The sequence below is a fragment of the Dama dama genome, chromosome 8, assembly GCF_033118175.1.
Source record: "Dama dama isolate Ldn47 chromosome 8, ASM3311817v1, whole genome shotgun sequence".
NCBI classification, from domain to species: domain Eukaryota; kingdom Metazoa; phylum Chordata; class Mammalia; order Artiodactyla; family Cervidae; genus Dama; species Dama dama.
The window spans coordinates 17,117,903-17,144,772 of record NC_083688.1 but is presented as its reverse complement, the minus strand read 5'-3'; the positions used below and the strand labels follow the sequence as shown (position 1 = coordinate 17,144,772).

General features: G+C 42.4%; 1 protein-coding gene across 2 annotated transcripts; it reads left to right on the top strand.

The window, feature by feature from the left end:
• The first annotated feature begins 1,443 nt into the window (after positions 1–1,443).
• Positions 1,444–24,775, top strand: LOC133060799 (nuclear autoantigen Sp-100-like). Of its 2 annotated transcripts, XM_061148541.1 has the most exons (12): positions 1,445–1,623; positions 10,271–10,433; positions 11,532–11,700; positions 13,647–13,721; positions 15,118–15,180; positions 17,815–17,964; positions 19,676–19,822; positions 20,525–20,608; positions 21,113–21,268; positions 22,148–22,237; positions 23,438–23,491; positions 24,110–24,775. In XM_061148541.1, coding segments are annotated over exons 1-12 (1,185 nt in total). In that variant the 5' UTR covers positions 1,445–1,591; the 3' UTR covers positions 24,112–24,775. The 2 variants fall into 2 exon arrangements, with proteins under 2 accessions (XP_061004526.1, XP_061004524.1); XM_061148543.1 differs by lacking the exon at positions 21,113–21,268 and having other exon boundaries at positions 1,444–1,623.
• Positions 24,776–26,870: the final 2,095 nt, after the last annotated feature.

Here is a 26,870-nt window from a genome sequence, read left to right as displayed (position 1 = left end):
TAGCAGAAACGCTCCTGCTTCAGTGCTCCTCACAGTCACAGAACATGCCCCAGGCGTCTCCTTATTTCCTTCAATCACTCCAACAGGGTCTGTAGGAGGAGTTCAACCTCCTCCTCCTCCTTTTTCTTTTCTAATTGAAGTACAGGTGATGTACAATGTTGTGTTAATTTCTACTTTACAGCAAAGTGATGCAGTCATATATACACATTCTCTATAGTTTTCCATTATGGTTTATCATAGGACCAACCTGCAACCTGTCCTTTCCCAAACCTGAGTGGGTCTGACATTATTTCCTGGATTAAAGAAACTGCTTTCTCCACAGGGGACTTGGGATGATTCAGACCCACCCCCCAGCCCCCGCCACTGCTCTCATGGGTGTGGTGCGGGCCCAGCTTTCTCTGACCCACAGGAAGGTCTCCTCCAGGAGCCAGGAGCAGCCCCAGCTCAGGAGTGTCCATCCTGTGTATTATGGGCCCAGCCTCTGCTAGGTGGTCTCTAATTCCAGGTGTTCACCTTGAAGGTCCTAAACAGACAACAGAAAAACTGGCACATTTATGTCAACACACAGCATAGCACTGACCTGGTCCACCAGCCACCCAGGAACAGAGAGGAGAGAGAGAGGGGACCCTAGACCAGGCAGGTGTGGTCTGTGCCAGCCTCGTGTGGACCGTGTCCCATGGAGTCAGGGGCAGAGGACAGTCCTGCCCAGATGAGGCTCAGCTCAGTAGCCCTGCTACCCTCAGAGTGAGGGGGGCGGGAGAGGGGTCCACACGTGTGCAGGATCTGGTGCCACTGACACTCTGCCCACTGGTGAAAAAGTCCTCATTGGAGTCCTGGGGTCTATCCTGACCACAGTGCTTCTTGCTCCTTTGGGAGAAAGAAACAATGGAAGTGACAGAGAAGGTGGAAACCCTTCCCTTCATCTTCAAATGTTGCTGGGTGAGAACTCTACTCACAGCTGGAGGAAGTCACACTCAGGGGCCACCGAGTGGAAACCATTGCTCTAGCGGATATCTGCTTCACCAGCCCTCTGGCTGGATGTGGGGACCTGACTCGACTGGTCCAGGCTCTCCCACAGGCTGGAGAGAGGATCTGAAGTCTTTGTTTTTCCCTCTTCCCCCAACAACCATCTCAGCAAAGGGGAAGGGGCACACCTGAGTTTGCCCTTGACCCAATACCAAACTCTGAACTGCCCTGAGAAGGCAGAAGAAGCCTGAGGACAGTTGGGATCACACAGATGTTGTTGCTGTCTTTGCACAAACAGGTGACCCCCTGGGGGCTGGCCCTGCCCCTCCCTTGGCCCTCCAGGCCCTGAGGGTCACTCCTTGTCTTGCATCCCTGGGACCACATGTCTTGATGGCTGGAAGCACCAGGGAGCTGCGGGTGGAGGGAGGGAGCTGGTATCTGCCAAGCACCACTCACTGGCAAGTACTTTCACTTCTCTTTTCCTCTCTGTGGGTGAGACCCAGAGCTGACTTCCTGCTGGGGCTCGGGGCTCAGGGCTCCAGCGGCCTCTCGGAACCCAGGCTGGGGAGACTGGAAGAATTGAATTGGAGGCCAAGCTCAGGCCCAGGCCAGGCTGGGCGGGAAAATGGCCGGAGAGGGCAGAGAGCTCAGCACCAGGTCAGTCTTTCTCCCCCTTCCTTCCGCCTTTCCCTGTGGCCAGCTGCTGTTCAGTGCTGTCTTTGGACTCTGCACTGAACCTTTGCCTTCCACCTGCTGTAGGGGAACCTTCGCCTGCCATATAAGGGTGGACAGGAATGTGTGATGAGGAAATGGGATTTTAACTGCAGCAGGGTGCATGCTGGTTGGGTCCTGCCTCCACAACACACATGACTGCTTGTTTTGCAACTACTGCTCGGCTGGCTGGTCTGCCTGAAGGGACCTTTGTCCTTTATGAGCCTTTGCAGGAAGATTTTATTTTCTTGTGACCCTGTAGCACTCTTGTTTCCCTCAGGTCATCTCTACCTTGACATAGGTCATTTCAAAGGAGGTAGTTTAGAAAACACGAAATTCGGGGTAAACCCCTGACTTATTTTGAAGCCTTGGGTGGTGTGGTCCCATGTCTGTCCTGTGGATGGGGTCTCCGTCAGCTCTGATGCTATTCCCACCTCTGACTGGGGGCTTGGGGTCTTCCTCCAGCAATCTTGAGCAAAGAAAATAAAAGGAAGAGAAAGACCCAAGACTGTACAAGGCTAGCCCAGGCTGAGTGTTTTCATTTTTGCTTTGATATTCTGTTCTGGACTAGGTTTCCTCTACAAGGAAAATCCTCTTTAGTAATCAGTTCAGAAATAACATTGCTTCATCTATCTAATTTTCTGTTATTTTAACACAAAAGAAATACATTGTACATTCTGATTCATAAACTTTCAAACAATATGGGAAGCATATAGAGGGGAAAAGTCTCATTCAAGTGGTCTAGTTTCATTCTTTTGCGTATGTCTGTCCAGTTTTCCCAACACTATTTATTACAGCAGCTATACTTTCTCCACTGTATGTTCTTTGACCCTTTATTGCAAGTTAGTTGTTCATATATGTGTGGGTTTATTTCTGGCTTCTCAATTCTATTCCATTGATGTATGTGTCTGTTTTTCTGCTGTTTTGATTACTATGGCTTTGCAATATATTTGAAATCAGGGCTTGTAATATCTCCAGCTTTGCTCTTTTTCTCAGGATTACTTTGACTCTTCTGGATCTTCTGTGGCTCCACATAAATTTTAGGATTTTTGTTCTATTTCTATAAAAAATGTGATTGGGATTTTGATAGGGATTGCACTGAAATCTGTGGATTGCCGTAGGTAATCAAACACAGAATGTCTGTCTGCCTTCACTTTCAGCAATGTCTTACAGTTTTCAGTGTACAGGTCTTCTATCTCTTTTGTTACCTTTATTCCCAGGTATTTTGCTGTTTTTGTTGGATACAAATGGGCTTGTTTTCTTAATTTCTCTTTCTACTAGCTCATTGTTAGTGTACAGAAATACAACAGATTTTTGTATATTGATTTTGTGCCCTGCAACTTTACTGTATTTGCTTATTTCCAGTCATTTTTTGGTGATGTCTTTAGGGTTTTCTATATATAAAACTATGTCATATGCAAATAGTGATGGTTTTACTTCTTCCTTTCCAATTTGGAGGACTTTTGTTTCTTTTTCTTACTTAATCAATCTAGCTATGATTTCCAGTACTATGTTGAAAAAGAGCAGCAAGAGGGGGCATCTTTGTCTTGTTCTTAATCTTAGAGGGCTAGTTTTCAGTTTCTCACCTTTGAATACGATATTAGCTGTGGGTTTGACATACATAGCTTTTATTATGCTGAGGAACATTTCTTTTGTGTGTGTGTGTGTGTGTGTGTGTGTGTGTGTTCTGGTTTGTTTTTTTTTTTTATTTATTTTTATTAGTTGGAGGCTAATTACTTTACAATATTGTAGTGATTTTTGAAGTAAGCCAGAAAGATAAAGACCAATACAGTATACTAATGCATATATATGGAACATTTCTTTTATACACATTTTGTTGAGAGTTTTTGTCATAAATGGGTGCTGTCTTCTCAAATGCTTTTCTGTGTCTATTCAGATAATCATATGGTTTTTATCTCTCATTTTGTTAATATGATGTATCACTTTGATTGATTTGTGGATATTGAACCATTCTTGCATTCCTGGAATAAATCCCACTATCTCACACCATACACAAAAATCAAAGTGGGTTAAAGACTTGAATGCAAGACCAGAAAGCACACAACTTCTAGGACAAAAGAGGCAGTACACTTTTTGACACTGGTTTTAACATTACCTTTCTGGATATGTTCCCTCAGGCAAGGGAAACAAAAGCAAAAATAAATAAATGGGACTACATCAAACTAAAAAGTTTCTGCACAGCAAGGGAAGCCATTGACAAAATGAAAATGAGTCTGTCAAATGGAGAAAATATTTGCAAGTCATATATCTAGTAAGGGGTGAAATGTATAAAGAACTCATACAATCATACAACAAAAACAAACAACCTGACTAGAAACTGGGCAAAAGAACTAAATAGACATTTTTTCCAAAGAGAGCATAAAGATCACCAACAGACATACAAAAAAAATGTCCAAAATCACTAATTATTGGGGAAATGCAAATCAAAACTATAATGAGATATCGACTCACACCTGTTAGAATGACTGTTTTTGAAAAGGCAAGAAATAACAAGAGTAGAGAGTATACAGAAAAAAGGGAACACTACACTGTTGATAGGAATATAAACTGGTGCAGCCACTGTGGAAAACAGTATTAAGATTCTTTAAAAAATTAAGAATTGAATTATCATATGATCTAGCTATTCCAATTGTACTTAGTTATCTGAAGAATTAAAAAACACATTTTAAAAGTAATATTAACCACTTCATATGCTCACTGAAGCATTATTTACAACAGTCAAGATATGAAACAAACTAAGTTCCCATTAATAAATAAATGCATAAAGTTATAGCATACATATACAATGGAATGCTGCTGCTGCTGCTGTAAGTCACTTCAGTAGTGTCTGACTCTTAGTGACCCCATGGACTGCAGCCTACCAGGCTCCTCCGTGCATGGGATTTTCCAGGCAAGAGTACTGGAGTGGGGTGCCATTGCCTTCGCCAACAATGGAATACTATTCAGTCATAAAAGGATGAAATTTTGCCATCCTTGACAACATGGATGGACTTTGAGCATATTATGCCAAGCGAAACAAGTCAGTTGGAGAAACACAAATACTGTAAGATTTCATTCATATGTGGGATATTAAAAAAAATGAAAAAAATACAAAATAAATGAATAAACCAAATCAAACAAAAACAAACACATAGATACAGAGAACAGTTATTGAAGCTTTCAACCCCAATCCTTTTAGAGTTGTGGGTATAACTTTAAGAGCTTCTTCTATGGATTTGCATATATAATTCATTTTCCTAAATATATAATTTGTGTTCTCATTTTTAATAAAAGACTATATTTTATATGCTCTTAAGTATTTTGCATTTTTACTTACTTTGATATTAAGAATATTAGAGATTTTTCACCTTTATAGTCATGTGGCTCTATCTCAGACTCTAGGAGGGACTCTTTTTCTTGCCTTCTTTAGCTTCTAGAGGCTCCCTGCATTCACTGGCTCAGAGCCCCTTCTTCCATCTTCAAATCCAGCAACACAGCATCACTAAATCTTCTGACTAACTTTTCTGCCCTCTTCTTCTCCTTTTAAAGATTCCTGTGAATATTTTGGGCTCATCTAAATAATTCAGAATAATCTAATCTGCCCCTCTCAAGATCTTTAATTTCATTTTTAGTTGAGGTAAAATTGGCGTATATTATTATATTAGTTCCAGGTGTACAACATAAAGACTGAATATTTTGTATACATTTGTATATATTGCAAAATGATTATCACAATAAGTCTAGATAACATTCATCACTATGCTTAATCACATAATTTTTTATTGTGATGGGAACTTTTAAGTCCTACTCTCCCCCTGCTGCTGCTGCGTTGCTTCAGTCGTGTCCGACTCTGTGCAACCCCATAGATGGCAGCCCACCAGGCTCCGCCGTCCCTGGGATTCTCCAGGCAAGAACACTGGAGTGGGTTGCCATTTTCTCCTCCAGTGCACGAAAGTGAAAAGTGAAAGTGAAGTTACTCAGTCGTGTCCAACTCTTCATGACCCCATGGACTGCAGCCTACCAGGCTCCTCCGTCCATGGGATTTTCCAGGCAAGAGTCCTGGAGTGGGTGCCATTGCCTTCTCGGTCTACTCTCCTATCAACTTTCAAATATGCAATACAGTATTGTTATCTGTAGTCACTACGCTGTAAGTTATATCTTCAGGAGTTAGCTATTTTATAACTATTGTTATTCTACCGCTAAGTGGTGTCCAATTCTTTGTGACCCCATGGGCTTCAGCATGCCAGGCTCCTCTATTCTTCACTGTCTTCCAGAGTTTGCTCAAATTCATCGTGTCCTTTAAGTCAGTAATGCTATCTAACCACCTCATTCCCTACTGCCCCCTTCTTCTTTTGCCTTCAGTCTTTCCCAGCATCAGAGTATTTTCCTGTGAGTCGGCACTTCGCATCAGGTGGCCAAAGTATTAGTGCTTCAGCATGAGTCCTTCCAATGAATATTGAGTACTGATTTCCTCTAGGATGGACTGGTTAGGTCTCCTTGCAGGCCAAGGGACTCAAGAGTCTTCTCCAACACCACAGTTCAAAAGTATCAATTCTTCAGTGCTCAGCCTTCCTGATGCTCCAATTCTCACATCCATATATGACTACCGGAAAAACCATAGCTTTGCCTGCACAGACCTTTGTAAGCAAAGTAATGTCTCTGCTTTTTAATATGCTGTCAAGGTTGGTCATAGTTTTTCTTCCAAGGAGCAAGCATCTTTTAATTTCATGGCTGCAGTCACCGTCTGCAGTGATTTTGGAGCCCCCAAAATATAAAGTCTGTTACTGTTTCCATGTTTCCCCATCTATTTGCCATGAAGTGATGGGACCAGATGCTGTGATCTTTGTTTTTTGAATGTCAAGTTTTAAGCCAGCTTTTTCACTCTCCTCTTTCACCCTCATCAAGAGGCTCTTTAGTTGCTCTTCATTTTCTGCCATAAGAGTGGTGTCGTCTACATATCTGAAGTTATTGATTTTTCTCCCAGAAATCTCAATTCCAGCTTGTGCTTCATCCAGCCCAGGATTTCACATGATGTACTCTGCATATAAGTTAAATAAGCAGGGTAACAACATACAGCCTGGATATACTCCTTCCCCTATTTGGAACCAATCCATTGTTCCATGTCCAATTCTAACTGGTGCTTCTTGATCCACATACAGGTCAATGATATAGAATAAAAATTGAGAAACAGTCTAGAATAGAAAAATCCAGAAACAGGCCCATGCTATGCTGTGAATTGCTTTCTGAATTTTTATTAACTTGCAGTAGGCAGAGATTTCCTAGATAGTACACATAAGTCACTAACCACACACACATGTACACACACATACTGATAGACTGGATCATAAAAATTAAAACTTCTTTTTTTATTCCTTTTTTTTTTTTCTTCTCTCTTCTTTTTTTCCCCATTTATCTTTACTAGTTGGAGGCTAATCACTCCACAATAAAAAAACTTTTTTTATTCCTACACATAAATAAGTGGAAGACACCCAGTAATATAAATGGATAATGGGCCAAAGGCTTGGACACTCCACAAAGGAAGATGTATAAATTGCCAATGAATTGCCAACCATATGAATATGTGCTCAACATTATTAGTCATTTTAAATAGAAATTAATACTGAAATGAGATACCACATCACACATACTAGGATGGCTAAATTAGAAAAGCCATTTATAACAGATGTTAAGAAACAGTTTGGTAGTTTTTTAAAATGATTAAACATACTCTTACACAATGACCCAACAATTTCACTCCTAATCATTGACCCAAAAGAAATGAAAACAACTTGCTACCAAAAGATCTGTCCAAGAACAGCAGCTTTATTCATTCTAGTTCCAGACTGGAATCAACCCAAAATGTCCTTCAGAAGGAAAATGAATGAACAGATTGTGCTAGATCCACACAATAAAATATCCTCAACAATAAGAGAAACAAACTTCTATTCATCCAACAATATAGATGACGAGCAGAAGTCAGACACAAAGCACGTGTGATTTATTATTTTCATGTATATGAAGTCAGGTAACAGGTAAAATTAACATATGGGAACAGAAAGGACAGTACTGTTTCCCTCAGAGAGGCTGTCTGCGTACAAGTGCTCAGGATGCATGTTGAGGGGTATAGGGTATGCTGTTCTCTTCCTCATTTTTCAAATAACACGTCAGTTTTCCACACCATGTCTCCCTTGTGATCTCCACTGCCCCTTCAGGGTTCTGCAGGACATACTGGCTGCTTTCCTGACCTCTGGGAGCATACTCCACCTTCAACAGTGATTAGCGATCCTCTGACCACTTATCATCTTACAGATTTTGGTAGAAATCTCTCATCTGCTCCTTGCCTCCTGCCATTCTCCTTATCATTGTGAATCCAACCCCTTTATTAACATTTTAGTGGGGGCTTAATAAAAAAGAAGATAAATGTTTCTCTCCAATCTGAGATCTTTAAGTAGAAACTTTTTCATGAAAAATTCAACACAGTAATGTGACATTACTTTTCCCTGATGATTTTGGGTACTAGGCTATGGTTTTTCCAGTGGTCATGTATGGATGTGAGCGTTGGACTATAAAGAAAACTGAGCACCGAAAAATTAATGCTTTTGAACTGTGACGTTGGAGAAGACTCTTGAGAGTCCCTTGGACTGCAAGGAGATCCAACCAGTCCATCCTAAAGGAGATCAGTTCTGGGTATTCATTGGTAGGACTGATGTTGATGCTGAAACTCCAATACTTTGGCCACCTGATGCGAAGAGTTGACTCATTTGAAAAGACCCTGATGCTGGGAAAGATTGAGGGCAGGAGGAGAAGGGGATGACAGAGGATGAGATGGTTGGATGGCATCACCAACTCAATAGACTTGGGTTTGGGTGAACTCCGGGAGTTGGTGATGGACAGGGAGGCCTGGTGTGCTGCGGTTCATGGGGTCACAAAGAATTGGACACGACTGAGTGACTGAACTTAACTGACTGAACTGAACTGAAGTGACAATAATTCTGTTTTGATTTGACTAAGAAAGCTAACATTTAAAATGGGTCTTCATAACATTTAAAAATGTGAAATATTGATTAAACATAAATATCAGACCTATAAAACAACTAAGAACCAAATTATAGACTCAAGTTTAAAATTAAGTTTTGAAGGAAAGAACTGCTATTTCTAAAATTGAGATGTCTAAAAACATTCACTCCATATAACAATAGCACAGATAAATTTACATTAGCACATAGTAGAAGTCCCAGGAGAAATGACTGATATTATTGTGAAATTCCCAGTTTATACCTAATTATATTATTATTAAAACATTTTATCATTTATGAACCAGTTTATAACATAGGATGAATTTCTCTTTTTTTAATTTAAAAAGCATCTTAATTGAAGTACAGTTTATTTACAATGTTGTGGTCATGATTCAGTTATACATATAAATATATATATACTTTTTCATATTCTTTTCCATTATGATTTATCACAAGATATTGAATATAGTTCCATGTGCTATACAATAGGATCTTTTTGTTTATCCATTCTATATGTAACAGTTTGTATCTGCGAATCCAAAACTCTCAATCAATCCTTCCCCCAGCCCTCCTTCCCCTTGGCAACTACAAGTCTGTTCTCTATGTCTATGAGTCTGCTTCTGTTTTGTAAATATATTCATTTATGCCATATTTTAGATTTTACATATAAGTGATATCATACGATGTTTGTCTTCCTCTTTCTGACTTACTTCATTTAATATGACAATCTCTAGGTCCACCCATGCGGCTGCAAATGGTATTATGTCATTCTTTTTACGACTAAGTAGAATTCCATTGTATATATGCATCACATCTTCTTTATTTATTCCTCTGTCGATGGACATCTAGGTTTTTTCCATATCTTGGCTGTTGTGAATAGTGCTGCTGTGAACACAGGGTGCATGTATCTTTTTGAGTTGTAGTTATGTCTGGATATGACCAGGAGTGGGATTGCTGGATCATATGACAACTCTGTTTTTAGTTTTTTAAGGATCCTCCATATTGTTTTCCATAGTGGTTGCACCAACTTACATTCTGACCAACAATGTAGAAGATTTACCTTTTCTCCACATCCTCTTCAGCATTTGTTATTTGTAGACATTTTAACAGTGGCCACCCTGACCAGTGTGAGGAAATACCTCATCATAGTTTTGATTTGCATTTCTCTAATAATTAGTGATGTTGAGCAGCCTTTCATGGGCCAGTTGGTCATCTGTAGGATGGCATTTCTCTTACCTGCTATATGCAGAGAGGAGACACTATTTTCTATCTTTCTGTGGTTTATCTTCTCTTAGTTAATAAAGAAGCATTTTCAAGGTTATATTTTTATTTCATTGTTTTTCATTTTTTGGTTTACTCTATTTGGGTTTTGTTACAGTTTTGTTCCAATTAAAAAAAAACTTATTAAAATAGTGTACCAGGTATGTGATATATATATATAACTGGTCTCTACTCAGGACCAGTTATCTTACATGTGTTTGTTCTTTGCAACCTGTCTTTATATGCAAAATCTTACAGCCTCCATAAGAATCTCATAATCTGGATGACTATTTTCACATGGTATCCTTCCTTCCTAGGATGTCCTCAGAAAATCAGAACATAGACAACAGGCCCTTCTATGAGACTGTATTCAGGCACTTCAAAAGACAAAAGGTGCAGATTTCAAATGCAATAAAAAAGACATTTCCTTTCTTTGAAGGCCTCCGTGACAATGAACTCATCACCAGTAAAATGTATGAAGTAAGTGAAGTTTATTACATCACAATCTGGTAAACTGGCCTGAAACTAGGTTAAATTTCATATCCTGGACCCAAATATCAGGGTATAACTAGCCATCTGAAGAGTCTCCAGTGAGAGGGGGACATTTTTAAGTAGTGATGCAAGTGATCCTAAAAGGCAGAAAGGGAAGAGAGAGCAGAAACAGGCATCACTGGAGACAGTCCCGTCTCTAACCGAAGGGGTGGTACTCATAGTGAACACAGGAGTCAGGGTGAAAAACATTGGAGACAGGCTGGATCTGAAGTGGGTGTGCTCTGTAGATATTTACTACCCTGTAGGAATGCACACAATACAGCATAAACTAAATTAATGTCGATGAACTGATGAATAAATTTAATTTATTGATTTGATAAAAATCATAATTGACAGAGCATTTCTTTTCAATGAATATCAATTTAAATAATTAGATCTGAAAATATTAAAACCCGCTGAGACAATGTCGTGTTAGAGCAAATTTGGGAGTAGATGCAGGCTATTTTTCTCCAACAGCTTTCAGTTTTCTTTTTTTTCTGGTATTCTTGAGTCTTGGAATTTGAGTTAATTTTTGCAATAGGTGTTTCTGGAGTTACAGAGATGCAAGTCTGCAGTTTGACCTACAAATATGCTTTCAAACTGTGGCCAAGTTCACAAAATGGAAAACTGTCACCTGGCTTCCTTGAGCTCTTCCAGGCCAAGTTAATATTGGTGAAGGGGCAGGTGTTGTCCAGTCAACAGAATAGTGGCTCGTCACCTGCCAAGTCTATCCCTCAAAGAGTTGACCAGGCTCTTAGAGAGTTACATATTCAGTAACTTTGAACCCACTTTTAGTCTTCAGAATTGTGCCTTCTTACATATAATGTATATGAGGGTGAGGAGATCAGATTCACAAATGGATTGTTTTAAGAAGAGAGGATTTATTGTTTCACTTAGTGGCCATACAAATATACAGAAATTCTAAACCTCTACATGAAAAGATACCTATTTATGAAAATTGGAATACATTAACTCAAAATCTCTTTCTAGGGCTCTCTTGTAACTTGGAAGTCTGTATTTCTATTTTTCCCATTCACTGCCTTTAAGGACTGTCAAGATTCTTGTAGGAACCTGGTCCCTGTACCAAGAGTGGTGTACAATGTTCTCAGTGAGCTGGAGAAGACATTTAACCTGTCGCTTCTGGAAGCTTTGTTCAGTGAGGTCAACATGCAGGAATATCCTGATTTAAATCACATTTATAAAAGCTTCGAAAATGGTAATTATCTTATTATCTACCTTTTGATGTTCAAGGTCCATTTTGGTCAACAAGTATATATAATGAGCTCCCATCAAGTGCCATAATTAGTGCTGAGCAGTGGGGATGTAACAGGTGAAAAAACACGCATACCCTAAGTCTTCTCAGAAGTCAGGTTATAATGGCTATGGTACAGCACCCACCTGGAGGTCTGCTTAACTTAGGCACTTAGACTCACAGGAGGAGCAGCGCCACAGTGCCATCTGCTTTAGGTAGAAGGACAAATGACAGAGCCGCGGTGGTCTATACAGCATCCACCCAGCTGACTACTACTCACTATAAGCTTAGCTGTGGGTGCAGGATCCATCCTGGAGGAGCAGCGCCATGTCTATGGGCACCAAAAATTCAGCAACTCTGTAGTCATAACTTTCAGGGACCCCATGAGAGGCAAGAGTCACCGCCCTGAAGGAAGACCCAAGAATAGTCCATAGAGAGTCCCATCCAGTCTACACACAATTTACCAGTCACATGTCATTTTTTTAACCTTAAACCCTGGGTTGACCTAGTAACACAGACAAGAGTTTACCTTCATCAGATTTTCAGAGTTAATGGAAAGTTAACTCAAGATCAAATTTGTCCTTGAGGAGAAATGGTTTTACTTAACTTTCTCCACAAGGGGGTAAAACAAACATTGCTTAAATATCACAAAACCTACTGCTCTACCAGACTATTTTTGATGCTGCACAAAACTAAAGCTTTGGTTCACCACTTTTTCCTGAGAAAGCACTGCTTATACCTGGTACTATGTAAGGAAGATGTCCTTCCAAGATTTTTTGTTTTGACTTCACACGAAAAATTTGGCCTCAACTAAGACTTCCCAAGAGTGATGGAGAATTCACAGGAAGAATGATTCTATGAGCCGAGGAGAGAGGGTGCTATGGGAATAGGCACAGAGCGAGGAGGGTTCTAGAGTTTCTGGAAAAGGACATGGTCAAGTGGTGTCACTCAGAGTGAGAAGCAGACTGTGGGAGCGGACTCAAGAGGGATGTGTTTGAAAAAAAAAGATCCTGAAAGGTCTTAAATCTAAAGGTAAGGAATCTGAAATTTGTTTACTGGACAGTAAAGAGATGCTACTACAGGCATTGCCCCAGGAGGAGCCCCAGCCATCAGCCCTGGGGCGGCCCAGGCTTACCGTCCTTTTCCCGGATTCACAGCAGAGACCTACCCTCTGGGATCCCTGGTTTACTTCCTTCTTCCAACATCTGCCAGGGCATCTACATGCAGGGGTTCTGGGCTTGTGTCCTGGTTCTTGTTAGCAGTCTCGTGGGTCCCTGGTCTAGGAGTCATGGGGACTTCCTGCAGCACTGTAACAGGCACTCCCTGCTTGCAGCTTCAGAGTGTCCTTCTTGTGTCCTGGGATCTGGGGCACCCCAGGGAGGGGTCTAGAGTTCCTCCCGCATCTTCTTGTTTGTCTCTTTGCAATCCACTCATTCCCCAGGACCCAGTGAACCCAAATTTCCCCTTATCTTGAACCGTCTTTAAAGCTTTTGGGCTTTCTCTTTTATACACACAGATCTCTAGGATCCAAGCCCTTCTCCAGAGGAAACCTGTTTCTTTCTTACAGTTTGAACAGTTCAATATACACATTCCACTTCCCTTAGTTATGTAAACACGTGTCATCCTCACAGTGTGACATTTATTGTACATGACCGACAGCCTCAGGATGTTCCCACGACTCCTTTATCCTTACATTCAAGTGGCTCATTTCTGTGCAGAGAACATAACTGCTCCCTTGCTGGGGTTTCTCTTTTCTGTCCAAGGATGATGGGGGAAATTTATCATGAAGGTTGGGATCCACTAATCTCTGAGTGACCCGAGAGCTGGAAATTTCTAAATGTGCAATTCTGAGACAATGTTCCTGGTCTCTGGTGGAGATTTCCAATTGTCTTCTCTCTCCCTCTCTTCAGTGATCCAAGAGAAAATTAATTATGAAGAAAGTAACGGACAAAAGAGGTCGGCCATCCAACTGAGCCTTGAGCAAGGTGATTGAGACCATGCACAAACCAACTCTCCCTTGCTAAGCGGAAAAGGAGAAGAGGAGGGGGAGGCCTGAATCCTGAGCAAAGATTGGAAATCAGGGAAGAAATGTTGAAGGACCACGGAGAAGGCAGGGAGGGGTGTTTGTGTGAGCATTTAACCAGAGTCTGAGTCCTCGAGGACTGGCTGTGACAAGAGGCTGTTGCCCCAAATACCAAGACAAAGGAAGAGGAACCCAGGGTGTCAGTAACCAGATTTAAAGAGAATGACTGCCAGGAAGTCATTGTGATTTAGAAAGAATCCTATAGGAGAAGATCAATGTGAAGGTGTGATGGGCTAATCATTATGGGCCCAAGGTCAATGTCGAAGAGAAGGCCCTTCATGATAGCAGAAGAAAGGACTGATTTAAATGTGGGGGAGGTTGTTCAAGAGCAGGAATATTCAAGGAAAAAGGCAGTCATATAGATTCAGAGGCAAGGAAGTGGTAGAGATGAAGAGGAGTGGATGTGGGTGTTTGAGAGAAAGGAGAATAAAAAGGTAGCTATTTCCTACCCCAGGGGATCTTCTCGATCCAAGGATTGAACCCAAGTCTCATGTCTCCTGCACTGGCTAGTGGGGTTTTTTGTTTTTTGTTTGTTTGTTTGTTTGTTTTTACCACTAGTACGACCTGGGAGATAGAGAAATACATAAAGATGGAAAGATACAGAAAAAAAGAATACAAGGGCTGGGGAAAGTAGAGGAGAATCAGACATTGAATCCTCATGGTGAGGCCAACAGAACTGATTAAACAGATCCTGTACAGGGAGGGAATGGAGGAAGAGAGGGTGGGGAAGAGGCTCTAGGACTTTGCAGGAAGGTCACCAGTCATGGATAGCTCTGGGAAGCAAAGCAGGTTCACTCTGGCTGTAGGGGTCAAGATAAACCATTCCTAGTCACTGAATGGCTGGTGGAGGTCACATGAGGAAATGGCCCGTCTGAGGCACTTTCAACCAGAGGTAAAGCTGATCCCAGTCTCTAGGATCTGACACACCTGTTAGTTGGAATTTCCCAGATGGTCCAGATGGTCTCCATCTAGACATCTGGAGAAGAAAGAAAAAGAAAGAAAGTGAAGTCACTCAGTCATGTCAGACTCTTTGCGACCCCACAGACTGTAGCCTACCAGGCTCCTCAGTCCATGGAATTTTCCAGGCAAGAGTACTGGAGTGGGTTGCCATTTCCTTCTCCAGGGGATCTTCCCGACCCCAGGATCAAACCCAGGTCTCCCGCATTGCAGGCAGACGCTTTACCGTCTGAGCCACCAATCTTCAACTTCATCTTTATCAAGACTAAAAAGGGATCAGGGAAGAATAACATAGCTAATACTCCAGTTTCTGAAATAAACTTTTCCTTTCTGCCCTCTAGGAACTGGCGGAGACTTTCATCACGGCCTGACCTCTTCACAGGCAGTTCCCTTGTCTCGTGATGGTCAGTTCCTGGAAACTGTTCTGTGATCTTTGCTGTCGTGTCCCGTCTGGGGGTGTGCTATGGAGCCTGCTTCTTTGTGTTACTGACTGTGCAGAATTGTCAGTCTTTGCATCTGCATTTTCTCCAAGGAGTTAGACAACAGAGTCTTAGTTCTCTGAGTTGTCTGGGAGGGTTACTCCTTCCACTCCTTGAACATACTTGCTGCCAATCCCTGAAGGCTCTGGGCCTGGACATTTGGCCTAGTAGCCTGGCTTTGCAGGGTTCTGCTCTGTCTTGCTTGGTCTGGCAGCGACCTCAGTGCTTTGATGTCACGTCCAGCAGAGGCCAGTGCTACGACCAGAGTGACGGGAGTGGGGGAGTGGAGAGAAGCAGGTGATGGGTGATCCTCGGGGGGAAGGGTTCTTCCCCTGCTAGTCCTTCACATGGACCATGGACACCTCATGACTCCCATACAAACCCTCTCCCATCATACCTGGGACAGAGACCAGCAGCTGCCCTCCAAACACCAGACAGGCCTCTGAGAAAACCGTTTTGGTGCTTTAACCACCAGTAACCGCTATTTACAACACTTGACCTCCATTATTCCATAACACTCTTAATAATGATACTAAGTTAATAAGATTAATATCAATTTAAGACGTTAATCATAATGATTTCGTTTTTCAGATCAGTCACAGTATTCCAAATAGTGATACAGACAATAGTTTATTTAACTGTCTCAAAAATCCCAAAATGAGGTATATAACATCCTCATTTTTCAGACGAGAAAGAATCAGCTTAGAGAGCTTGGTTATCTGTGCAAGTTAACCCAGCTGAGAATCAGAATTGAGCGCTGCTGTGTGCAGTGTCACAGCAGGAATTCAGGGGCCTGTGGCCTGGCTTCAGATTCTGCTTCGAGATATTGGGGTAGTAGTCACTCATTGTTCCTCATTGTTCCTCAGTTTCACTGTCTGTAAAATGGACATGGTAATGGTAGCTACTTCAGAGGGTGATGGATTTTAAACAAATTATGTCATATAAAGCACTCACAATCTTGCCTGAGGCTGCATCAGTGTGTCCATGCATTTGTTATTATTACTACATTTAATCACCATCATTGTTTGTGTCTGGTGCCAGAGTCCAAGCTTTTAACCATTACAGTGACCATTTCAGTGATAAAAGCAACACCTACTCCTGACCCAGAAAGATAAATTGAAAGGCACAGTTTCCCCACCCATAGAGCACACTAGTCTATAATAAATTTCATGTCTTTCTTCCATGAGTCTCCTTTGGAAATTAGTAACATAGAAAAGTCTCAGGGAACTTCTCACAGCGTGGAAAGCCCTTATTATGTAGCTTCCAGATGGGATAGATTATTTAAGGAGGGATGTTCTAAGTTATTATTACATTTTTATAAAAGAAAAAAAAACTTTTCAAGTGACTACTGAAAGCATAGTTATACATTTAGCAAGTGACATTTATTCAAAAAGTTACACAACATGCACCAATCCATACTCTTAGCTGTTCATCTACTAGTGCAGTTGATGGGACTAGAAAGGGGTGAGTGAATGGAATTGTGACAAGTAATGACCGGAAGAGAAGGGATTGTGTGTGTGTGTGTGTAGGGTGTGGAGGGAGGAAGCAATGAAGTCTTCTAAAACTCAAAGTGTGGTCTGGGGGCAATCCTGTCAGGAAATGAAATCCCAGAGCATCTTAATGATGGGGAGTAAGGAATATAAAGAGAGAAACTTCAACCTAGGACCCAAATGGTACACAGCAAGTCACCAATAAGTGTGTCCAAGAGTCTGACCCAACAAGAAGGGCTGACGTGCCCAGGTGAGAGGAGGGCTGTGTCTCACATCCCCCCCACCCCAAGGGGAGGCTCCCAATCTTGAGGATGTGGCACAGAACAGGCATCAGGGCCCACAGTCTATATTATAACTTTGGGAAATAATTTTAAATCACGTTTTACATTAATTAATTTATTCACAAAAGTAGCACTACATGAAAAATCCAAACTGCAGTGAAAAATATGTCTATGTGTTCATACATTATTGAGGCTGGAGGGAACAGAGTGGGAGGGGTTGATGGAACCAGTGAGGACCGGAGATGGTTGCCATGGAGAAAGGGCATGTGTGCTGGTCCTGGGTGGTTTGCCCAGGGACTCAGTCCTTCCCCTCCCTTGCTCTGCTCAGCCCTCTGTCTCTGGTCACTGGCCCCCGCAGACTTGTCTGTCAGCTCCCCTTGCTGCTGACTCCCTGCTGGGTTCCTAACATGGAGACCCTGGCAGGAGAGTGGGAGTAAGGGGGGAGCCAGGTGTTTCTCCATCACTGCCTCCGGCCGCAATTCTGGCAGCAGCCGCATCTCAGCCTTGACTGCACCTTCCACAAAGCAGGCAAATCATGCTCTAGCCTCTGCCTGCCCAGTGACCTCAGCCCATGATGTCATCCTCTATCCCTCCCGCAGCTTTCTGTTGACTCCTCTTTATGTCCTCACATTCTTCCGCTTGGTCTTCTCCGCTCTTCCATCAGCTGTGTAGCCAATCCCTGGATTAAATTCCCTCTGCTCTAAAGGCTTAAAGTGGTTTGTATCTTCCTGTTGGATGCTGATGGATGTGGGAGGAAAACAAAATTGATGAATCAAAACATGATTTAGGTATGACCCCACGTGAAAATGGACACTCGGATCGCCTCAGTGAAAGACAGCAGATGAATGCGAAGATGAAAGATAGAACCAGCGACCAAAATGGTGCTCTAGAAAGCCAACAAACAAATGAACAATGTGCCCAAGAGTCTGAACCAGCAGGTAAGACTGACTGACTGGGTTTGACGAGTGTGGAGGGGAACAGGCAAGTGGAGGGACTTGGTGTGTTGGACAATGGCACAGGGGAAGACTTTGGTGATGATTAGAATGCTTGAGATGAAGAAACTATAGAAAGACAAAATTGGTATAGAAGAGGCATACACCAGTCGTGTCAATAATTAAGAAGCAAAGACTCGGAGAAGGTAGGAAGTATAATAGAGAGTAGATAAGCTGAGCAGCTAGGTAGAGGACAGCAGGGCCAGGCCTAGGATGAGGCAGGGAGACCCTTTCTTATGAGATGTGAGAACCATCTCATTTTAGGCACCTTCTTTGCCTCAACTCTAGACCCTTCAGGGCCCTGTGGGACATTGACTTAAAATGTAGAGAAAAGAGCATGCATAAATAAAGATACAAAAAAAAAAAAAAAATGAACACCAAAAATATAGGGAAAAAAATGGGGGAGGCACCAAAAGAGAGCTCCACAGAGAATGAGTAAAGGGCAATGTGGACAAAGCACAGAGGAAGGAGAGAAGTGGAGACATTGTCCCGTTTGAGGAGGCAGTCATCTGAATGAAGGCACAGGGGCTGTTCCTAATACCATTGAGAAAGATAAGGTGTTCTCAATGATCCAAATGGCCCGGTAACCCCTCAGATAAAAATAAGATTCTCCCCAGGAAAGGAAAGACAAAAGAAGAAAGCCCAGAGCTGAGGGAGGAACAAAGGAAGACATGGAATCAGTTTGGGGAAGAGGTTTTGTGGATTTTCTGTCCCCTCCTTTGTTTCTCTAGAGTCACTTCTAAAGTTTAAAGTCACTTCTAAAGTGGTCTGAAACTTCAGGGACTCTTTTGTATATGAGTGCTAGTTCGGATTTAAGCTTGAGTCATCCCATGTCATCCCAGGAATGTAGACAATGGAAGGAATACCTTTCTTGTAGTTTCAGCTCTAGACTGAAAATCTGGGGGAAGAAACTTCATTTTCTATTTTTGCACAAATCAGAAAAACAGCTACTGTGTAGACTTTCCTTGTTGATCTCAGCAGATGAACTGGACTGATAGTGTTTATTCAGATTTAAGACATTATTTGAATCTTGGTTTGAGTAGATTTGGGATCTATCTGTAATATTAACCAGATCAGATCGCTTTATATTTTCACATGTACACAGAGGATCACCTCACCCTTGTCAACGTCCATCAGTTATTGAACTTTGTGAATTGGCCTTGAAACATTACAACAATGTTTTGTTGCACCAATTTTATAAACTTTTGCAGTTCAATATGTGCTGTTTTTCAGAGACAAAGCAAAGTTAAATTTGTCAAGGTTCATGCTCTTTGTTTTAGCAGCATTTGATAGAGGATCTTTTATATACATTTGTAATTGATAAAAATAAACCAGATTGCAAATTTGCTTTCTTTCTTTTTTAAGCAAACCATGTACCAAGTTTTTTGGTTCAGATGGCATAGGCTAAGTTAAATTGCGTTCTGTTAACCAAGATGAGTATATTTCTGTAAGTATAAATATGTTGAAATAAGGTTTTAAAACACACACACACACAGGAAGGGACAGAGTGAGCAGCAGGAAGGAGAAGGGTGGGTCGGAGCTCCCCCACTCCCAGAAGTGGGATTACAGGGAGCAGACTTCTTAATGCTAGTGAACGGTGCTCACTCCTTTTTGGGAAGACAAATTAAAATTTTTCATTCGTTAAAATTTGATCCAGGAGCAAAGCCATCCAACCATGGACTACAAATAAATTCCTGTTCTGTCCGTCTAGAGGATATAAAGAAGGAAAAGCCATTTTTTAACTCAGAAGTTCAACCACAAGCCCAAGCAAGGACTGACTATAACCAGGTGTCCAATATAATAGGTAAGGCTGACAGAAAGAATGTGGAGCAGGGATCAAGGGAACCAGGCAAGAGGCTGGGGCGTCAGGGTCCAGCCAGCCAGTCCAGGTGGCCTTGGGCAGAGGAAGGAAGGGCAGGGAACCAGCATCTTGTGCTGTGAGTTTAGCGGAGGAGGTTCCCCAGGGACCAGAGAAATATCAGAAGATGGGTTATAAGTATTGATGCCCAGGAGACTACTTCCAAAGTAAGAGAGGAAAGTATGAGAAAGAAAGAAAAGGGGAAAAAAATAGAGAGCCAAGATATTCAAGAGAGTAGATGGAAAAGAAACACATAAAGACAAAGCGAGGTGTCAAGCGATACCGTTCCTGGAAAGAGAGGCATAAGTAAGGGAAAGGGGCCAAGAGGAAAGTGAAGAGGTAAAATGAGAATGAAAGAAAGAGGTAGAATGGAGTAGAGGGTCAGAGGTAGGTCTAGGGTTGGGGTGAGGGGTAGCAGGAGGATGGGGGAGGGGAGTGTGGGCAGGATGGGCAGAGCCGCCCTCTGTGTGTGAGCGTCGTCACCTTTCATGCAGGACTGGGAGCAGCCTGCAGCTCACCCACATTCAAGCACAGACCATGTGCCTTGAATTAACTTAGCTTCTAGTGCTCCCCGCTGCTCTCATTCTGGGGTTTCCTGCTGCGTGGGCTCCACCCTGAGATCCTAAGGGGGTTTGTTCCTCTGTGCAGTGATCAGCAGTGAGGACTCTGCAGAATCCAGTGATGGAGATGAGTTCCCAGAACCCTCCACACCAACACCAGGAAGGGCGGCTGGTAAGGAAGGGGGAGAGCAAGGCCAGGGCTGCAGGAATCTGCAGGAGCGCTACAGGGATACCCTGCCGTGCGTGAACTAGACAGCTAGTGGGAAGCTGCTAGAAGCACAGGGAACTCAGCTCAGTGCTCCGTGGTGGCCTAGAGGGGTGGGATAGTGGGAGGCGGGGAGGGATGTTCAAGAAGAAGAGGACATGTATATACATGTAGCTGATTCCCTTCTCTGTATAGCAGAAACTATCACAACATTGTAAACGACCAAAACCCAATAGAAAAAAAAGATTATTACCATTGCAAGCCCATCTGTCTTGCAAGTTATCATAGAAATTATAAGACTCTGGGGGACAGATAACTGTTTCTTCCTCTTACTTGGTAGAGACTGTGTTGTTTAGTTACTAAGTCGTGTCTGACTCTTTGAAACCCCATGGATTGAAGCCTGCCAGGCTCCTCTGTCCATGGGATTTCCCAGACAAGAATACTGGAGTGGGTTGCCATTTCCTCCTCCAGGGGATCTTCCTGACCCAGAGATCGAGCCCGAGTGTCCTCCTTGGCAGGCGGATACTTTACTATTGAGCCACATGGCAAGCCAACGTAGCCCGATTAAGATAGAGCCCAGGAACTTCAGAAAAACAACCACATCCAGGAAAAGGGTTTGGCAAAGAGGTAAGAGCAAATAAAATCTCACCACTGTTGTAAAGGAGCAGTGTTAAATGACCCATTCTAATTCTTTGCTCTACCCTTCAAAGTAAAATATAAACTTGCTCTAATTTAAGATGGTTCATATTTAGCTTTTGTATTCATCAGTTAGGCTAGTGACTGAAATAAACCTGAAGAAGTCAAGGACTCAAAAACCATAGAATTTTTATTTCTTGTCAAGTAAACATTGCAAAGAGTTTTAGATGAGGGGGTGGGGTGGGGGGAATGGGAGTCTATTTAAGTAGTCTGGCGGGAATAGCCAAGTGGGAGATCTGCCTTCTTCAAGACCAGACTTGGTCTCTCCAAGACTGCCCTGGGAGAGAAGCAATGCTAAAAATAGATACAGACATAGATACCAAAACAGCAACAAGAAATCTATAATGGGGCAGTGAAAAAAGAAAGACCGTGATGTAAGAAGATGAAGGGCTGGGACTTCACTGATGGTCCAGTGGCTAAGACTCCATGGTCCCAATGCAGGGGGCCTGGGTTCAATCCCTGGTCAGGGAGCTAGATCCCACATGCCACAGCTAAGAGTTTGCAAACTGCACCTAAAGATTCTGCAAGCTGCAATGAAGACCTAGCACAGCTAAATATTTAAAAGAAGAAGAAGATGATAAAGGGCCAATGCAAAGCAGTGAAGCCCTGGGAGTAAAGTGTTCTCAGGTGCAGGCAATGTAAGGGGATAAAATACAGGCCTACAGATCATATGAATATAAAAGACAGATCATGATGGTCTGATCGTGGAACATTCTAAGCCTTCGTTTTCAGAGCTTCCCAGGTTTTTTCCTATATTGGTCCCTTTGTCACACACTAAGAACTTCAAGGGACATTTTCTCCATTCTGCAGTGACAGTGAGTGAAGACTCTTTAGAGTCCAGCGAGGACGAGGCACTCTGGGGAACATGGAGCTCAACCCTGAGGAGTGGTCCTGATGAGGGTAAGGACTGCCATCCCTGGGCTCTGGACATCAGGAATTTTCTAGTGCAATTTACTCTGAGCACACTCCACACATCTGTTCAGTGACCCTTCAGAGCCCATTTTCTGCATTTACTCCTGTGACTATTCTGAAAATTGCAAAGAAACACTTGCAAATTCAGATTAACCAAATGGCTCTAGGTGAATGGCACTGTCGTTTTACTGCATGCTGTCAGATGTATTACCCCACAAAGTATTAGGTTATATAGTGATTTCTGCCTCTGCCCACCCACTATTTGTAAAGAGCAAAGTGAAGCAGTCTGCCATTGCTTGATTCACTTGTCTGTTCAAAACTTAGAAGTTTCTGGCCATGCTCCCCAAGTATTGACAGAAGCAAGAGCTTCTGGTTATTACCATCAGATTCCATTTATAGCTTTTGGCAGATGACCCCCCAACATGGCATTGGTCTATATAACGATATTTGAAAATATTTTCTCCAATAAAATATCCTTTTATGTTTACAACAACCTATTATAAAAGGTAGCTCAGAAAACTGGTTTCCTCATTTCCCAGTTTAGACTCCAGCACATAAACATTTAAGGATCTTTTACACATCGCATAGAGAAAGTTACCAGAAGATGCAAAACCAACAACTTAGATTCTTAGCAAACATTTGCAATCCTTTATTCAAAATCTTTAGCACAACATTGTAAAGCAACTAGACTCCAAAAATATTAAATAAAACATTAAAGCAAAATCTTTACAAGCAGATATAAAATAGAAATGTTTTACTATTTTAGAAGAACAGTGTGATGTACACCCTATATGTTACAAAACACCCCAGTAAAGTCTGGGACAGAATCCCATGATTAAATAAACCATATTAGTGTTCCTGTAGCAAATTGTGTGAATTCACATCAATTGTAATATTTTATTGGACTCCTGGCAGCTGAAGTCTAGATTCATTGGCAAATTAGTTAGCTGCAAGTCTATGGAAAAAAAAAATGTTGGTTTTCAAAACTTCTTTGATTTTGCAATCAGGGCTAAAGGATAGGGGATATTCACTCCATTTGGTAGTGATCACTTTCCTTTAGATGGGGAGAAACAGAAATGACCATCATTGCATCTGTATAGCCCATGTCCTGTCTACAATGTGAGTAATCACAAGATTTACTACTCTTTTATTTACAGATTACTGATTTTATTTTCCTTTGCTTCCTAGATCCTACAGATATTGGAAACACATCGATTCGCAGTAGAAGTAATAGGAAAAGATGTAAGAACAATTAAAAATTCTTGATGTAACAGATACCTTTTTTGGCTACAAAAGCTTCATTTAGCTTTTTGGCTATACCCTTGAAAATAAAATGATACATTTCTAGGTGTTTTCAATAATTCATATTATACATTTTGAATTAGAGGAGCTGAGCTAATTGATGTAACAGGTAGGCCTCAAGAAGTTCAGTGTCACAAGTGCAGTACAAGTTTATTCTTCACTCACATCAAAGGATAAAGCAGTTCCCAGGTTGGAGGGGTGCTCATTGAGGGCCCAGGTGATGGAAGCTCTGACATTGAAAATGTTGCTTCCAGGGTCTCTCTGGGTAAGAAACAGAGTGAAAGCAGGAATGTTAATATATACTGACAAGAAGAAAGGGTAAGAGCTTAGGGACTGCCTTCCATAGCAAAGTTGTGTCCACTCCCAGCCTTGGGGGTGGTTCCTGGAACAACCTTGACCACCAGGTCAGATGGAGCCACAGGGTGACCTGGTGGGAGAATTATCCTTAACCTTCTTACACAAGCTTCCCTTTTCCAAATTTTCTGTTAAAGAATTCCATGCTGTATTGGTCCTAAGTCACAGACTGAGATTGTAAAAGACTTTTATTTCTTTCTTCAGGATGTGCAGTAGTGATTCTTCAGACTTGAGCAACGAAGGAGAGCCTCAGGCAACATCTAGTTCAGCCCTAAGAAATGGGTCAGGTAAAGAAGATTAGGATGTCCAGCCTTGGCCTGCAGCATGTCAGGAGTGAAAAGCCACTGTTTTGAAGACCTTTGTGTCCTGTTCATCCAGGAACTTCCTTCAGCATTTTAAAAAATGGAATAAGGCAGGAAATTTGTGAATTCATATTTAATAGGATAAATCCTATTGATGAAATTATATTTTGTATATTGAAATTATATAGTGTAATTAAATATTGCTTTTGCAGGAGAAATAAATAACAAGTTGAGCTGATAGTATCTTTTTTTAACACTGTCAACTACTAACTGGCCCTTGTCAAGAGCATTTGACAGCGATTGAACAACAACAAAAACAAGGACATTTTCCCTCTGCCTCTGCAGAGACTGAACCCAATGCTACTGCCGCTGTTAAACGTCACATCCCCTGAGGGCGTTCAGTGTGGAGTGAGGCACTCTGTGCCCCAGAGAATCTGGTGGGACAGGTCTTTAGATAATTCGATGCTTTCAGGAACTGACTGCGTGATCCCAAGCCTTCCATCTCTTCATATCTATGTGCTGTGCTATGTTCAGCTGCTTCAGTAAAGTCCAACTCTTTGTGACCTCATGGACTGAAGTCCACCAGGCTCCTTTGTCCATGGAATTTTCCAGGCAACAATACTGGAGTGGGTTCCCCTTTCTTTCTCCAGGGGATCTTCCTGACCCAGGGATCAAACCTGTGTCTCCTGCTTGGCGAGCGAATTCTTTAACATGGAACCACCAGGGAAGCCCATACCTATAGATATATCTATACCTAGCTGTATCTATCTATCTATCTATAGTGTGCTCTAACAGTGCTATTGCTAAATTTCCACATGTAGGAAACTAAACAAGATACAGAGGGTTTCACTAGTGGGTGAAATTGGCATTCACACAGGGAGAAATGGTAAGCAGAAGTGTAGATTTTGGTGGCTACTGCTAAGTGCCACTGATGCATTGAAAGGAGTAAATGATAGGCTTCGATCTATCAGTCAAAGCAAAGAGACTCTCCTACCTGCAGCTGGAAGGCAGAAAAAGGAAGATTGGACACAAGCCCCAGTTTTAGGAATGGCTGACCATTGGAGAAGACTGAGGCCTAGACTCAGGCCGGCCTCCTGTGCTGACGGCAGGGCCCTCATAAAGCAGGAGTGAAGCCGTGCATCAGAGCCAGGCTTTCTACACAGGTGTATGTGATAACCGTGAACTCCAGGAAGTCTGTCTCAACCTACTGGGCCTGCAGATGTGTCCCTTACCCCTGGTTGGAAGACAGGCCCGCCCCCACCCTTCCCCCATCCTGATCTTGCTTGAATGAAGACCCTGCAGAGTTCTCCCAGCAGGACCCCACTGGTCATCCTGCCATCTGTAGAGAGGATTTACCCCAGCGGAACTGCAGGACTTGTCAACATATACAGCAGGTACCAGGAGACTGGGTCTGGGGGTGAGCCCTGGACAAAGAAGGGGAATATGAAAATACAAAAGGAAAAATTGTTAACCCAGAAGCACTCCCCTGGGCTTCCCTAGTGACTCCGTGTTAAAGAGTCCGCCCACCAACACAGGAGACACAGGTTCGATCCCTGATCCAGGAAGATCCCACATGTCACAGAGCAACTAAGCCCATGTGCCACAACTATTTAGCCTGTGCTCTAGAGCCCAGGAGCTGCAACTGCTGAGCCCATGTTCTGCAACAACCGAAGCCCTCATGGCCTAAAGCCTGTGCTCCGCAACAAGGGAAGCCACTGCAATGAGAAGCCCATGTACCACCACTAGAGAATAGCCCCTATTCATTGCAACTAGAGAAAAACCCAGACGGCAATGAAGACCCAGAACAGCCAGGAATAAATAAATAAATGAAATTATTTAAAAAAAAAAATCCAACCTAGCCAAATAGTTAATTAATTAATTTTAAAAAGAATTACTTTCCTATGCCAAGAAGTTTAATTACCTTGGCAAGGGCCAAGGGTATTCAAGTATGTTCCTGCTGGTTTCCAAAGGCTTGGTAAAAACCATGATACATACTAGATGAAGTAGAAGCAGAGATACTTACTAGACATGCCAGGGCAGACTGTGTAAAAAGGGGAATCCAAAAGCCTAGGAGGTTGGCACAGCTTTACTTTCTACAACTGGAAAACCCTCCACCAGGTGACTGCTCCTCAGGAGGCCTCAGAGACACTAACTCAACAAGGTGATAAGGAGCACACAGCTGAGGGGCACTAGCATCCTTGAGATGCCCAGGCTGTCCTCTGGTCCTCTGTAGGCTGGCATAATGGAAGAATGTCTTACAGAAGGGGATTCCCTAGTAGCAATGGAAGTGATTTTGCTGTTCAGTCAGTCAGTCATGTCTGATACTTTGTGACTCCATGAACTGCAACATGCCAGGATTCCCTGTCCTTCACTATTGCCCGGAGTTTGCTCAAACTCACGTCCATCAAGTCAGTGATGCCATCCAACCATCTCATCCTCTGTTGTCCCCTTCTCCTCCTGCCCTCAATCTTTCCCAGCATCAGAGAATGATGAGTCGGCTCTTCGCATCAGGTGGCCAAAGTATTGGAGTTTCAGTTTCAGCCTTGATAGGATTCCAGAATAATAGAAGCTGGGTGGCAGCAAGGTAGAAAGTGTCAGAGCAAGATGAAGTCATTATTATAATGTGCAGTAAGGTTAGATGACAGCAGGGATGCTGGCTCATA

What these genes read in the sequence shown, in the direction of transcription:
- LOC133060799 (XM_061148541.1), top strand. Translation starts at nt 1,592, where the DNA reads ATGGCCGGAGAGGGCAGAGAGCTCAGCACCAG. An exon ending in AGTTCCCTTGTCTCGTGATG is followed by an intron (nt 15,181 to 17,814) that starts GTCAGTTCCTGG and finishes AACATGATTTAG; the next exon opens with GTATGACCCCACGTGAAAAT. An exon ending in GAGGAGTGGTCCTGATGAGG is followed by an intron (nt 22,238 to 23,437) that starts GTAAGGACTGCC and finishes TTTGCTTCCTAG; the next exon opens with ATCCTACAGATATTGGAAAC.